The sequence below is a fragment of the Salminus brasiliensis genome, chromosome 5 (genome assembly GCF_030463535.1).
Source record: "Salminus brasiliensis chromosome 5, fSalBra1.hap2, whole genome shotgun sequence".
NCBI lineage: Eukaryota > Metazoa > Chordata > Actinopteri > Characiformes > Bryconidae > Salminus > Salminus brasiliensis.
This window is the reverse complement of record NC_132882.1, coordinates 42,741,461-42,754,210: the sequence shown is the minus strand read 5'-3', so window position 1 is coordinate 42,754,210 and position 12,750 is coordinate 42,741,461. Positions and strand designations below refer to the sequence as shown.

At 39.1% G+C, this 12,750-nt stretch overlaps 1 protein-coding gene across 1 annotated transcript; it reads right to left on the bottom strand.

Annotated features, from left to right (window-relative positions):
- Window positions 1–4,797: 4,797 nt before the first annotated feature.
- On the bottom strand, window positions 4,798–12,750 carry LOC140556653 (uncharacterized). The gene is made up of 18 exons (XM_072680729.1): window positions 12,660–12,750; window positions 12,437–12,490; window positions 12,191–12,291; window positions 11,946–12,056; window positions 10,838–10,873; window positions 10,397–10,421; window positions 10,228–10,263; window positions 9,374–9,474; window positions 9,129–9,239; window positions 8,905–8,929; window positions 8,736–8,771; window positions 8,625–8,660; window positions 7,936–8,036; window positions 7,691–7,801; window positions 7,538–7,562; window positions 7,378–7,407; window positions 6,798–6,890; window positions 4,798–5,163 (listed from the first exon to the last, which is right to left on the bottom strand). Exons 1-18 carry the CDS (start codon window positions 12,733–12,735, stop codon window positions 5,117–5,119), a joined length of 1,155 nt encoding a protein of 384 aa, XP_072536830.1. The 5' UTR covers window positions 12,736–12,750; the 3' UTR covers window positions 4,798–5,116.

Below are 12,750 nucleotides of genomic sequence, written 5' to 3'. Positions count from 1 at the left end.
GGTGGTTATTCCTAAGTGTTAACTGGTTTTAGGTAAACTTGAACTTGAATTAAAGCTGCTTCAGAGTTGCTTCATTTAAAATCCACTGAGGTGGTCTACAGAGGCACCAGACTTATGGATATGCCTGTAGCCTTTATGCTACAATGGAGAACGTCTTGCTTGTAGCGCATGTAAGAGCCTTGCAGAGCCTTGGAGTATTGGCTCTGAGACCATGAGTGTAGGCCAAGGGATACCACCAAATATCTATTTCCTAGCCTATTTGTAAATCGTATAAGACCACGGTACATCAAGGCGTCACAACAATCTAGGCTCAGTTTTGACAGTGGGAAGGGTAATTCCCAAAATGTGGTTTGGCGCCATCTTGTGTTGGTCTGCTTGTGGGCCCAAACTGACCTCTCAGGTCAAAGATGTCCACTGCAGCTGCAGGTTGCCACTTCATAGAAGCAGGAGCCCCCTTTATTAACTCTTTTAAAAACCCTAAGCCCATCTAATTCAAGGAGGGGATTCAGATGGGCTTGTTTGGAATACAAACCTGAAAGAGGGCAAGACTCCGTCACACTGGGCCAATCATATTAGAGTGGAAACCCTGTCTGTTTTCTTTCAGGAGGAAAGGCTTGATAAACCCTGCCAAAATAAACCCAGCCTGGCTAGCTCACACTGGTTGACCAGCCTAGGGTATGTTTTCAGAAGTGTGATGGTTTAGATAGTCTACCAGTATGACCAACCTAGTCTGACCAAGGTTGTTAACCTGCATGACCAGCATGACCACAGTGGTCCAACAGTATGAGCAGCTTGACCAGACCTGTCAACCAGTAGGACTAGCCCTCGTCCCTTGAGCTGGTCAAAACACATAAGGTTCACCTTAAAAGCTACTTGACCAGTATACCAGTCCTCACAACCAGTACCTGAAACTCAAACGTTTAGCTGATTGAGCTGAGAATTTAGCTGGTCTACCAATCTGACCAATTTTGTTGGCCAGCATAGTTGATCAGCATTACCCAGCCTGATCGCATTGGTCCACCAGTATGATCTGCTTGTAGACTTGACTAGAAACTCAAATGAAACAACATACACAATGCTGGTCCATCAGTTAAACAATAATAATGAATAAATAATGATTATTTATTATTAATTAATAATAGTAATAATATAATTGTTTTTCATTTGTGTAAATTAGCCCGATAGTTTGGGATTTCCGACAGAATTGGGCCTTTATGATACAATGGGAGACGTCCTGTTTGTAGCTGCTTGACGACCAGCATGGTCAAACTGGTCAAATTTGACTAGAATAGACCATTAAACTCAAATGAAACAACATACATGATGCTGGTCAACCAGCACTGGGTATATCTTCACCTGGATGACCAGCTTTTTCAACCAACTGAAAACTTCACCTTTAAAAGACCATCTGAAACCAGCTACTACAAGAAAAAGCTGGCCTTGAGTTAGTTATAGTTAATCCTGTACAACACAGTACCTCCAGGTTTGCCGACTCAGCTGTAAATTACAGGACTCCAAAGCCCAAATCCAAGCCTAAAACTAGGACAGGAGCTCTAAGGCCCAAGACCCTGAGTCCACGACTCCTGGATGAGTTCCAGCATCAACGAATTCCCTTCGCGTTGAGTCTAATGCCTGGCTCTATATAATCATACAGAAATAAGGTGTCAGGTAAAAATAAGTAGTCTAATAAATATAGTTTTACGACCATCATCTCTGACCAATGCTGTTGCCCAGTTTCCTGGATGACCAGCTTGTTCAATCAACTGAAAACTTCACCTTCTAAAGACCAGCTTAGACCATCTGAAACCAGCTACTACCAGTAAAAGCTGGCCTTGAGTTTTTTTTGTTTTTTTTAGCAACGCTAGTTTTTAAATGACCAAAAACTGTGATAATACATAAGCAAGGCAGCTTGGTTAGGTTTTTTTTTATTTGGCATGTTTTGGTTTTGTCTTCCATATCTTCAAAAATACAACAGTTTTATTGTATTGTATTTATTATTATTATTATTATAATTAATATCATTATGTTTTTAAATTAACTCTACTTACACTGGTCATCGGAAACCCCTTCAGCTTGGCCTTGGCCTGGAATATTAAACAGTGTGAAGCTGACCACCACCAGCGGCCTATAGGAACACTGCATAGTAACGATGGATACCAGTCTTTTATGACATCACTTGTTACGTGATAATTACGCTAAACTCACAGTCTATGTATATTAACACTGCATGGTAACATGGTAACAAGTTGGATGTTGACACTGATTGGATGTCAGCCCATTATGACATCATCTTGTTTTGTTTACACTAGCTATAATAGGTCAGGCCATTGTTACGTCATGATGACGCGAGCTACACTTCAACAGGCCTTGTCTTCAGCAATTGAGCCTTGCGTGGTGATCTCTGCAGGTGATCTTTGGATCTCTTCTGATAATTCTGGTCACTCCTCTGTCTGAAACCTTGCAGGGAGCACCTGGTCGTGGCCGGTTTCTGCTGAAATTATGTTTCGGATTATGGCCCCAACAGTGCTCACTGGAACCTTCAGTAGTTCAGTAGAATTTTTTATGGAACCAACTGCAACAGTAAGGTTGTGAAGGTCTTGAGAGAGCTCCCAGGTTTTACCCATCATGAGATGTTTCTTGTGTGGCACCTTGGTAATGAGACACCTTTTTCTAGGCCATCAGTTGAAGCAGCTGATATTAATTTGCACTAAGTGGCAGGATTGCTTTCTAATTACTGAGAGAGTTCAGCTGGTGTCGGACTTTCCATGGCTTTTTGCAGCTCTCCTTCTTCATGTGTTCAATACTTTTTCCCTTGAATTGAAGCTGCAAGTTTACACGTCAATTACAGCTTAATGTGAATCATTTCGAATCCACTGAGATCTGAGGTCTCCAGAGGCACCAGACTTATGTTCCAGCATTTTCTGCACAGCTCAGGTGGGGAAGTGAGGCAGGGAAGTGGTGTGTTGTGGTTGAGACCCAGCAATCTGCTCAGATGATACACTAGATTAGCTGAACACAGAGCCTTTGAGGTGTGAAACAACAAAAGACGAGCAAACCTAGTTTTCCTGGGCCATAATTGGTCAATGGCAACAATGGGGAGTTTAGGAGCAAAATATTTTTCACGTTATTGTGAAAAAGGTTGTGTGGTATAAAATGACCTCTATTCTGTTACATTTTAAGCTCCCAGGACTCATCAGCATGGCTTGTGACCAACGGGCCTCATGTCGAAGGGGAACAATATCTAAACTCTATCCTTGACCCTCTATGGTGGGGCCAATAAGACAAATACTGTGACATATTAGAATATATTGGATTCCTTTATATCCAACATACACTATATAATAACTATATGACAAAAGTATTGGGACACCCGCTCATTCATTGTTTCTCCTGAAATCAAGAGTATTAAAAAGAGTTTCTCCTGCTTTTGTTGGAGTACCTGTCTCTACTGTCCAGGGAAGAAGGCTTTAAACTAGATTTTGGAGTCATCCCCAACTTCCCAACTTATCCCAAAAGTATTAGATTTCTTTCTAGACACATTCCACAATATTTTAGGAAGCTGTGATTTAGGTGGTCATCTACTGTAAACCACTCTGAAGCGGTTTATTTTCTTCATGATTTAGGTGTTTTCGGTCCTTGCCTTGCTGGATGAGGCAAGGTATGGAAACATTGTTATTCTATTTTAATTGTTTCTATTTCTGGAAGATATTTCTGAAAGTTAGTCATAGCAGGATTTCAGTCGTTGCAGTAAAGCGGTGTGCTGTGGTTGACACCCAGAGATCTGCTCAGACGAAACATTAGATGCACTCGAGGTGTAAAATTACACACACACACACACACACACACACACACACACATATATATATATATATATATATATATATATATATATATATATATATATATACATACATATATGGTGATATTCTTAAAAATAAAAAATTCTAATATATGCAAATTAAAAAGTGCAAGTACCTTAGTGGTGAGTGTGGCGCAACAGATAATACCACTACCTGCCACTGAGCTACCACACTTTGTGGGAGACTATGCTGCACTACACCAATAAGAGTCCTTGGGCAAGACTCCTAACACTACATCGGCCCTCCTCTGTAATACGAGTCACCTTTTAAGTTGCTCTGGATAAGAGCATCAGCTAAATGCAGTAAATGTAAATGTACCTCAGAAATTCAATAAACACATTTTGAATGTGTTTTGTTGCGTAGAGATACCATTAGTACTTCTAGGACACTGAAGAAGCCTGTAAACACCACCACCAGCCTATAGGAACACTGCATAGTAACGATGGATACCAGTCCTTTATGACATCATTTCATTAGACTCACGCAATGATTGGACAAATCATTGTTATGTGATAATTACGCTAAACTCACAGTCTATGTATAATAACACTGCATAGTAACAAAGTTGGATGTTGACACTGATTGGATGTCAGCCCATTATGACATCATCTTGTTTTGTTTACACCATAATAAATATAGTTTCACGACCATCAATCTGACCAGTGTTGCTGCCCAGTTGCCTGGATGACCAGCTTTTTCAATCAACTAAAAACTTCACCTTCAGAAGACCAGCTTAGACCATCTGAAACCAGCTACTACCAGTAAAAGCTGGCCTTGAGTTGTTGTTGTTGTTTTTCAACAACTCTTTTTCAACAACTAGTTTTTAAATGACCAAAAACTATGATAATACATAAGCAAGGCAGCTTCTTCAGCTCCTGCAGATCTTCAGCTGTGCAAAGAAACTTCAGAAATAACAACAGATACCAGAATACGACACGTTTAGTTTATTTGCAGTTACTAGTGAAGGTAGACATAAAGAGTCATTTAAGGCATTAGCAGACGCTCTTATCACAAAAGTGCTTCACATTTTCGAAGTGCTCGGCAGTTGCTTAGAGGAGCTCATGAATGCTAATTGTTGGGACGAGGCTTATATTTCATTTGTTGTGTTTTTTTATTTTAAAGGCCATTTCCGAAGATGACGTTCTACTTAATTCTGCCATATTGCATGGGGAAAGGCATTCCTGTCAGTCTACAGAGACACAGTAATGTGGCTAAGTGTAACCAGAATGTAAGTGGAAATGGAACATTTTAAGAAATTATGAGCATGACATTAGTACTGGATCTGTGGAGGCCCATTTGAGGTCTGAAAAGAAAAAAAGGACTGATGGTAAGTTTTCTAGAAAGGTAATAAAAACTCCTGTCTGACTGCAAAACTGCTGTACTGACTGGAAGTTTCATCACAAAATGCAGCCTCACCCTAAAACGGAGTGAAAATTAACCAATGAATGTCAGACATTGCTTTTTAACCATGCTTCAACAGAATTATAAAAAAAAAATAAACTCATGAAACAGGCCTGGACAGAAATGATGGTACCCTTAACTTAATATTTTGTTGTACAACCTTTTGAGGCAATCACTGCAATCAAACGATTCCTGTAACTGTCAATAAGACTTCTGCACCTCTCAGCAGGTATTTTGGCCCTCATGAGCAAACTGCTCCAGTTGTCTCAGGTTTAAAGGGTGCCTTTTCCAGACGGCATGTTTCAGCTCTTTCCAAATATACTCAATAGGATTTAGGTCAGGGCTCATAGAAGGCCACTTCAGAATAGTTCAATGTTTTGCTGCGTGTTTTGAGTCATTATCCTGTTGCAAGACCCATGACCTGCACACTTGAGATTTCATTGTACCCTGCACAGATTTAAGACACCTTGTGCCAGATGCAGCAAAGCAGTCCCAGTACATAACAGAACCTCCTCCATGTTTCACAGTAGGGACAGTGTCCTTTTCTTGATATGCTTCATTTTTTCGTCTGTGAACAAAGAGCTGATGTGCCTTGGCAAAAAGTTACATTTTTGTCTCATCTGTCCATAAGACATTCTCCCAGAAGCTTTGGGGCTTGTCAACATGTAGTTTGGCAATTTGTATGATTTGTTTTAAACAATGGTGTCCTCCTTGGTCATCAAAGTCCAAAGTCCACTTTGGCTCAAACAATGACGGATGGTATGATCTGACACTGATGTTCCTTGAGCTTGAAGTTCACATTATCTCTTTAGATGTTTTTCTGGGCTCTTTTGTTATCATTTATATTATCCGTCTCTTTGATTTGTCATCAATTATCCTCCTGCAGCCACGTCCAGGGAGTTTGGCGAGTCCCATTGATCTTAAATTTCTGAATAATTTGTGCAACTGTAGTCACAGGAACATCAAGCTGGTTGGAGATGGTCTTATAACCTTTACCTTTAACATGCTTGTCTATAATTTTCCTTTTAATCTCATGAGACAACTCTTTCCTTTGCTTCCTCTGGTCCATGTTGAGTGTGGTACACACCATGTCACCAAACAGCACAGTGACTACCTGTAGCCCTGTATATAGGCCCACTGTCTGATTACAAGATTGTAGACACCTGTGATGCCAATTAGTGAACACACCCTGATTTAACATGCCCCTTTGGTCACATTATTTTCAGGGGTACCACTATTTCTGTCCAAGCCTGTTTAATGAGTTTACTTTTTAAAATAATTCTGTTGAAGCATGGTTCAAAATCAATGTCGGATTTTCATTTGTTCATTTTCATAGATTTTTTTTTTTATTTATCATTAATTTAGTCAGATTCAAGTGACAATTTCTGTGACCATTGTGGTTTTTCTTTCATTAACCGAGGGGTACCAACAATTTTGTCCACATGTTTATGTATATTTTAATAGCACAGCAAACGACCATAATAACTCCGTTAACATCAACACTGAAAACTACACAGTCACACATTTTATACTCACATTTCTGCTTTTCCACAAAGACCATAAGCACGATCAAGATCACAGCCACAATCACGGTCACAGACACCACGATCGCCAAAACCATACAATTACCTACCGAACCACACAGGAATAAAAACAGATGAAGATGATCATCAGCAACTCTTAAAAAAATTACAACTTAGTAAAAGCTAAAGCGGTTCAGCTGCTAAGCTAGCTAAAGGACCAGTTCAGTCAATAATGCTAATGTTGCTAACAGCCAGCGAACAATTAATATATGTATTTATGTTTAAAGTTGTACCCAACATTTATTAAATTAGGTAATACTAGAAATTGCACCTCACCTGTTTGTTTTGTATCTGTTTGTGTCTAATTTTTACTTTTTATAATTTGAATCCATTTTATTTATTAAAAAATGTATAGTATGTCTATTTATTTCTATTGATATGTATCCATTGTGATGGATTATTAAATGTAATTTTTATTTACTGTAACTGTTATTATTTTTTTTTTTTTGGCATGTTTGTTTTTTTTTCTTCCATTCCCCAGAAACTATGATTGTATTTTAATACATTTTTATTATTATAAAACGTCTACTTACACTGGTCATCATTAACCTTGTCAGGGTGGTCTACAAAATAAATAAATAAAAATAAAAAATGTAAAGCTGCATTTCTCACCATCCTGCTGTTCCTCAACACTGAACCGATCTTTAAAAAACTAAAAAAATCTTCAAAGAGACTGAAAGAAGAGTCACTCACTTCTGAAACAGACCTCCTCATCCATCTGAAACAGAGACACACACACACACACACACACACTAACGTCCATCACTGGTTTAGACTGGAAAGCACTGCTTATTTTTAGGCCGCTTTCACACTCCACATATACACACACACTCCCACACTTCTTACCGTCTTGTCTTCACACCTGATCTTCCAGGTAACTTGTCTGGTGTAATTGTGAGGCTGGCATGAGAGTTTAATCAGTCCTGACTGATCAGCTTCACCCAGAAAATGCCCCGTCTGCAAATCAAGAGCAGTAGAGAATAAACTCCATCCTGTTTACTGACCAGATAATCCCAATAACCCCCAACACCCCTCATCCTCCACCTTCCTCACTAAACAGGTGTAGTGCAGAGTGGAACACAGGTGCTCACCTCATTGTACAGCCCATGCTCACAGTCCCTGCATTCCTTCACGATGCTCTTGTCCAGCTCCGGGGTGACAGTATCGTTCTGGCAGATGACTGTGGTGCAGTCTGAAAATCAAAACACTCTTAAGCACATGGCTCTGTTTGTTTGTCATTCCTTGCCCCACCTGTTCATCAGTGTTCCCACCTGTGTATCCTCTCTAGCCCCACCCCCTTGTTAGTCCCATGTGTTTCTTGTCTGTCTGTGTATAAGCACTCCTTTGTTTCAGCCTTCCCTTGTCTGGCTTGGCCTGTTTGTTTGGTTTCAGTTTTTGTTTCTTTAGTTAGTGTCACAGTGTTTGTTTATATCTCCGGTGTTTTTACTTTATTGGGTTTAGTATTAAATAAATTCCTGTGTGAGCGTCCGGCTCTGTCTCCAAGCTTCACCACACTGTGACAATGGAAAATAGTATTTTTGAAATTGTACCCCAGATATGTATTGTGTCTGTTTATTTACTTTAAAAATTAATTCACTACATTACTTAATTAATATATTTTAATTTAATAATCTTATCAACCCTTATCAATTTCTTCCATTTTTAAATTATTTTTTACATTTGGCATGTTTTGGTTTTATTCACCACAAGTATGACTGCATTACTGTACTACACATAATAATAATAATAATAATAATAATAATAAATTAACTCTACTTACGCGGCTCACTGGAAACCTCTTTAGCTCTGCCTTCAACTACAAACCAAACCACAACTGTATTAATAATAATAATACTAATAACAATAATGATAATAAATGAACTCTACTTACGCGGCTCACTGGAAACCTCTTCAGCTCGGTCTTCAACTATAATCAAAAAACACAGAGGAATATTAAACAGTGTGAAGCTGCATTTCCCACCATCCTGCTGTTCCTCAACACTGAACTGAGCTTTAAAAAACTGAAAATCTTCAAAGAGACCGAAAGAAGAGTCACTCACTTCTGAAACAGACCTCCTCATCCATCTGAAACAGAGACACACACACACACACACTAACGTCCATCACTGGTTTAGACTGGAAAACACTTTAGGCCGCTTTCACACTCAGGCTACTGCAGATCGGACCAGACCAGAACCAGCACTGACTGTAATCAGCTTCTACAGACCAGTGAACAGTCCAATAACACCCAGCACACACACACACACACACACACACTTCTTACCGTCTTGTCGTCACACCTGATCTTCCAGGTAACTTGTCTGGTGTAATTGTGAGACTGGCATGAGAGGTTCTTCAGTCCTGACTGATCAGCTTCACCCAGAAAATGCCCCGTCTGCAAATCAAGAGCAGTAGAGAATAAACTCCATCCTGTTTACTGACCAGATAATCCCAATAACCCCCAACACCCCTCATCCTCCACCTTCCTCACTAAACAGGCGTAGTGCAGAGTGGAGCACAGGTGCTCACCTCATTGTACAGCATGTGCTCACAGTCCCTGCGCTCCTCCACCATGCTCTCATTCAGCTCCAGGGTGGCGATGCCGTTCTGGCAGGTGATGGTTCTGCAGTCTGCAAATCAGAAACACTGTCAATCATCACTGATAATAATGAGCATTTAGGAATTGTACCTTATTTATTTTGGAATTTGTGAAATTGTATTTGCTGAGTTTGTTACTCGTCCTTAAACGCTGATATATGTAAATGAGCTTTTTTGTAATTGGCTGCCCTTGAATTAAGTGCCTTAGAACTTGCTTCTCACATTTATTTACATGATTAATTTATTCATTTATTTATTTGTTTGTTTATTGCTAAGTACCCACATTTACATCATTTACTTATGGTGATGCATTTTATGTATTACTATATTTTAGAAATTGTACCTGACATGTCCTGTGTGTCTACTTAAAAAAAACTATACCCCCCAAAAGAAAATGCATTTATAATTTTGCTACTTTTTTAATAGTTTTAACATTTAATAAAATTTTACATTTATTTATTTAGATATACTGTACAATCCTGTACAGCCTTTTTTGTTTGTTTTTATCCACTGTTTAATTGTCTTTTGTGTTTATTTTGGCATATTTTGGTTTTGTCTTCCATACCGCCAAAGCTATGATTGCATTATTGTATTAGACCTTTCTATTTTTTATATTATTATTATTATTATTATCATTATTATAGATTTTATTTATTGGTTAATTATTTTTTTATTTGCCATGTTTTGGTTTTTGTCTTCCATATCTCCAAAAATACAACAGTTTTACTGTATTGTATTTATTATTCTAATTATTATCATTATGTTGTTAAATGAACTCTACTTACGCTGGTCATCCTCTACCTCTTCAGCTCGGCCTTGAACTATAAACAAAAAACACAGAGGAATATTAAACAGTGTGAAGCTGCATTTCCCACCATCCTGCTGTTCCTCAACACTGAACTGAGCTTTAAAAAACTGAAAATCTTCAAAGAGACTGAAAGAAGAGTCACTCACTTCTGAAACAGACCTCCTCATCCATCTGAAACAGAGACACACACACACTAACACACTAACGTCCATCACTGGTTTAGACTGGAAAACACTTTAGGCCGCACTCTATTGTGAGGCTACTGCACAGGCCTGTCACTATAACTCAAGGAGGGTAAACTGTCCCGGAAATAACTGTGATAAGCGATAACAGACATTCCAACAGTATAAGATTTATTAACACACAAATTTCTTACATTTTGTGTTATGTTTAAATTCACATTATTAATACATTCATAATTGTGCTATAATTTTTTTACTTAAGTTTGACTTTTTTGTTTTTGGATTTTAATTAGTTTGTTTGTTTTGGTTTTGTCTTTAGTACCTCCAAAGCTTTGATTGTATTATTGTATTGAAATTTACTATTATTATTATTATTATTATTATTATTAAATTAACTCTACTTACGCTTGGCATTGTCAACATCCTCAGGGCGCTCTTCAACTACAACCAGAAATCATAGAGGGATATTAAAATTTGTGAAGCTGCATTTCCCACCATCCTGCAGCCATTTCTCAGCAAGAGTTTGAGCCAGACATGGACAGGATCTGATCGAAATGCATAGCTAAAACAACATGGCGGTTCTGCAGCTGTGCACGAGGTCAGGCTTGGGGCATGTGATAGGTCTGGAACACAAACACATGCGTTGCGAGGCAAACCATGCTTCAACAGAATTATTTAAAATCAAAGAGATGGATAATATGAATGGTAACAAAAGAGCCCAGAAAAACCTCTACAGAGATTAAAGGTAAACTTCATGGGAGACGACCAAGGTGGACACCATTGTTGAAAACAAATAATGAAAAAGCCAGACTGGAATTTGCCAAACTACATGTTGACAAGCCCCAAAGCTTCTGGGAGAATGTCTTATGGACAGATGAGACAAAAATGGAACCTTTTGCCAAGGCACATCAGCTCTATGTTCACAGATGAAAAAATGAAACATATCAAGGAAAGAACACTGTCCCTACTGTGAAACATGGAGGAGGCTCTGTTATGTACTGGGGCTGCTTTGCTGCATCTGGCACAGAGTGTCTTGAATCTGTGCAGTGTACAATGAAATCTCAAGACTATCAAGGGATTCTAGAGAGAAATGTGCAGCCCAGTGTCAGTATGCTTGGTCTCAGTCGCAGGTCATGGGTCTTGCAACAGGATAATGACCCAAACACACAGCTAAAACACCCAAGAATTTTGATTGCAGTGATGGCCTCAAAAGATTGTGCAACAAAATATTAAATTAAGGGTACCATAATTTGTCATTTCTTGAGTTTTTTTTTTTTTATAATTCTGTTGAAGCATGGTTCGAAATGAATGTCTGACTTTCATTGGTTAATTATCATAGCGTATTAATTTATTATTACTTTTGTTAAATTCAAGTTGTTTCTGTGACCATTGTGGGGTTTTCTTTCATAATCCGAGGGGTACCAACATGTGTATACAGTACGATACATTGCTAACGTAGTCAGGGTCTACAGACCTTCTTTCCCCAAACACACACACACACTTTTCTTCTTACCGTCTCATTACCACACATGATCTTCCAGGTAACTTGTCTGATGTAATTGTGAGACTGGCATGAGAGGTTCATCAGTCCTGACTGATCAGCTTCACCCAGAAAATGCCCCGTCTGCAAATCAAGAGCAGTAGAGAATAAACTCCATCCTGTTTACTGACCAGATAATCCCAATAACCCCCAACACCCCTCATCCTCCACCTTCCTCACTAAACAGGTATAGTGCAGATTGGAGCTCAGGTGCTCACCTCATTGTACAGCCCGTGCTTACAGTCCCTGCGCTCCTCCACCATGCTCTCATTCAGTTCCAGGGTAATGGTGCCATTCTGGCAGAAGACTGTGGTGCAGTCTGAAAGTCAAAAACGCATTTCACTAAAAAGGGAGTCCCACAGGGTTTGATTCTGGGGCCTCTGAAACTCCTGTTATTTCTGACAAAAGTGGCATTATAACAGTTTAAGGGTTAATAATAGTGAAAATGAATGAAATCTACTTACCCTGTTTATTATCTGGGGTTAAAGCTCCAGTGCTGTTATTGTTATTATCGCCCACTATAATAACACACAAACAGAAGAGCCACATGAAGCTGCACATGATGATTTCCTGTATATGGCAGTTTACTGACTGTCATCTGTAGAGTAAGAAGCTGTAAAACCCACCGCTAAACTACTATCTAACAGAAAAGTATAGACACGATGAGGGCGGCGGGGCACCACTCACCTTTTAGACTCCCCACAAAAACGAAGAGCACCAGATGAAGAGCACCAGATGAAGAGCACCAGATGAACTTCACCATGGCTGCTCTGCTTCC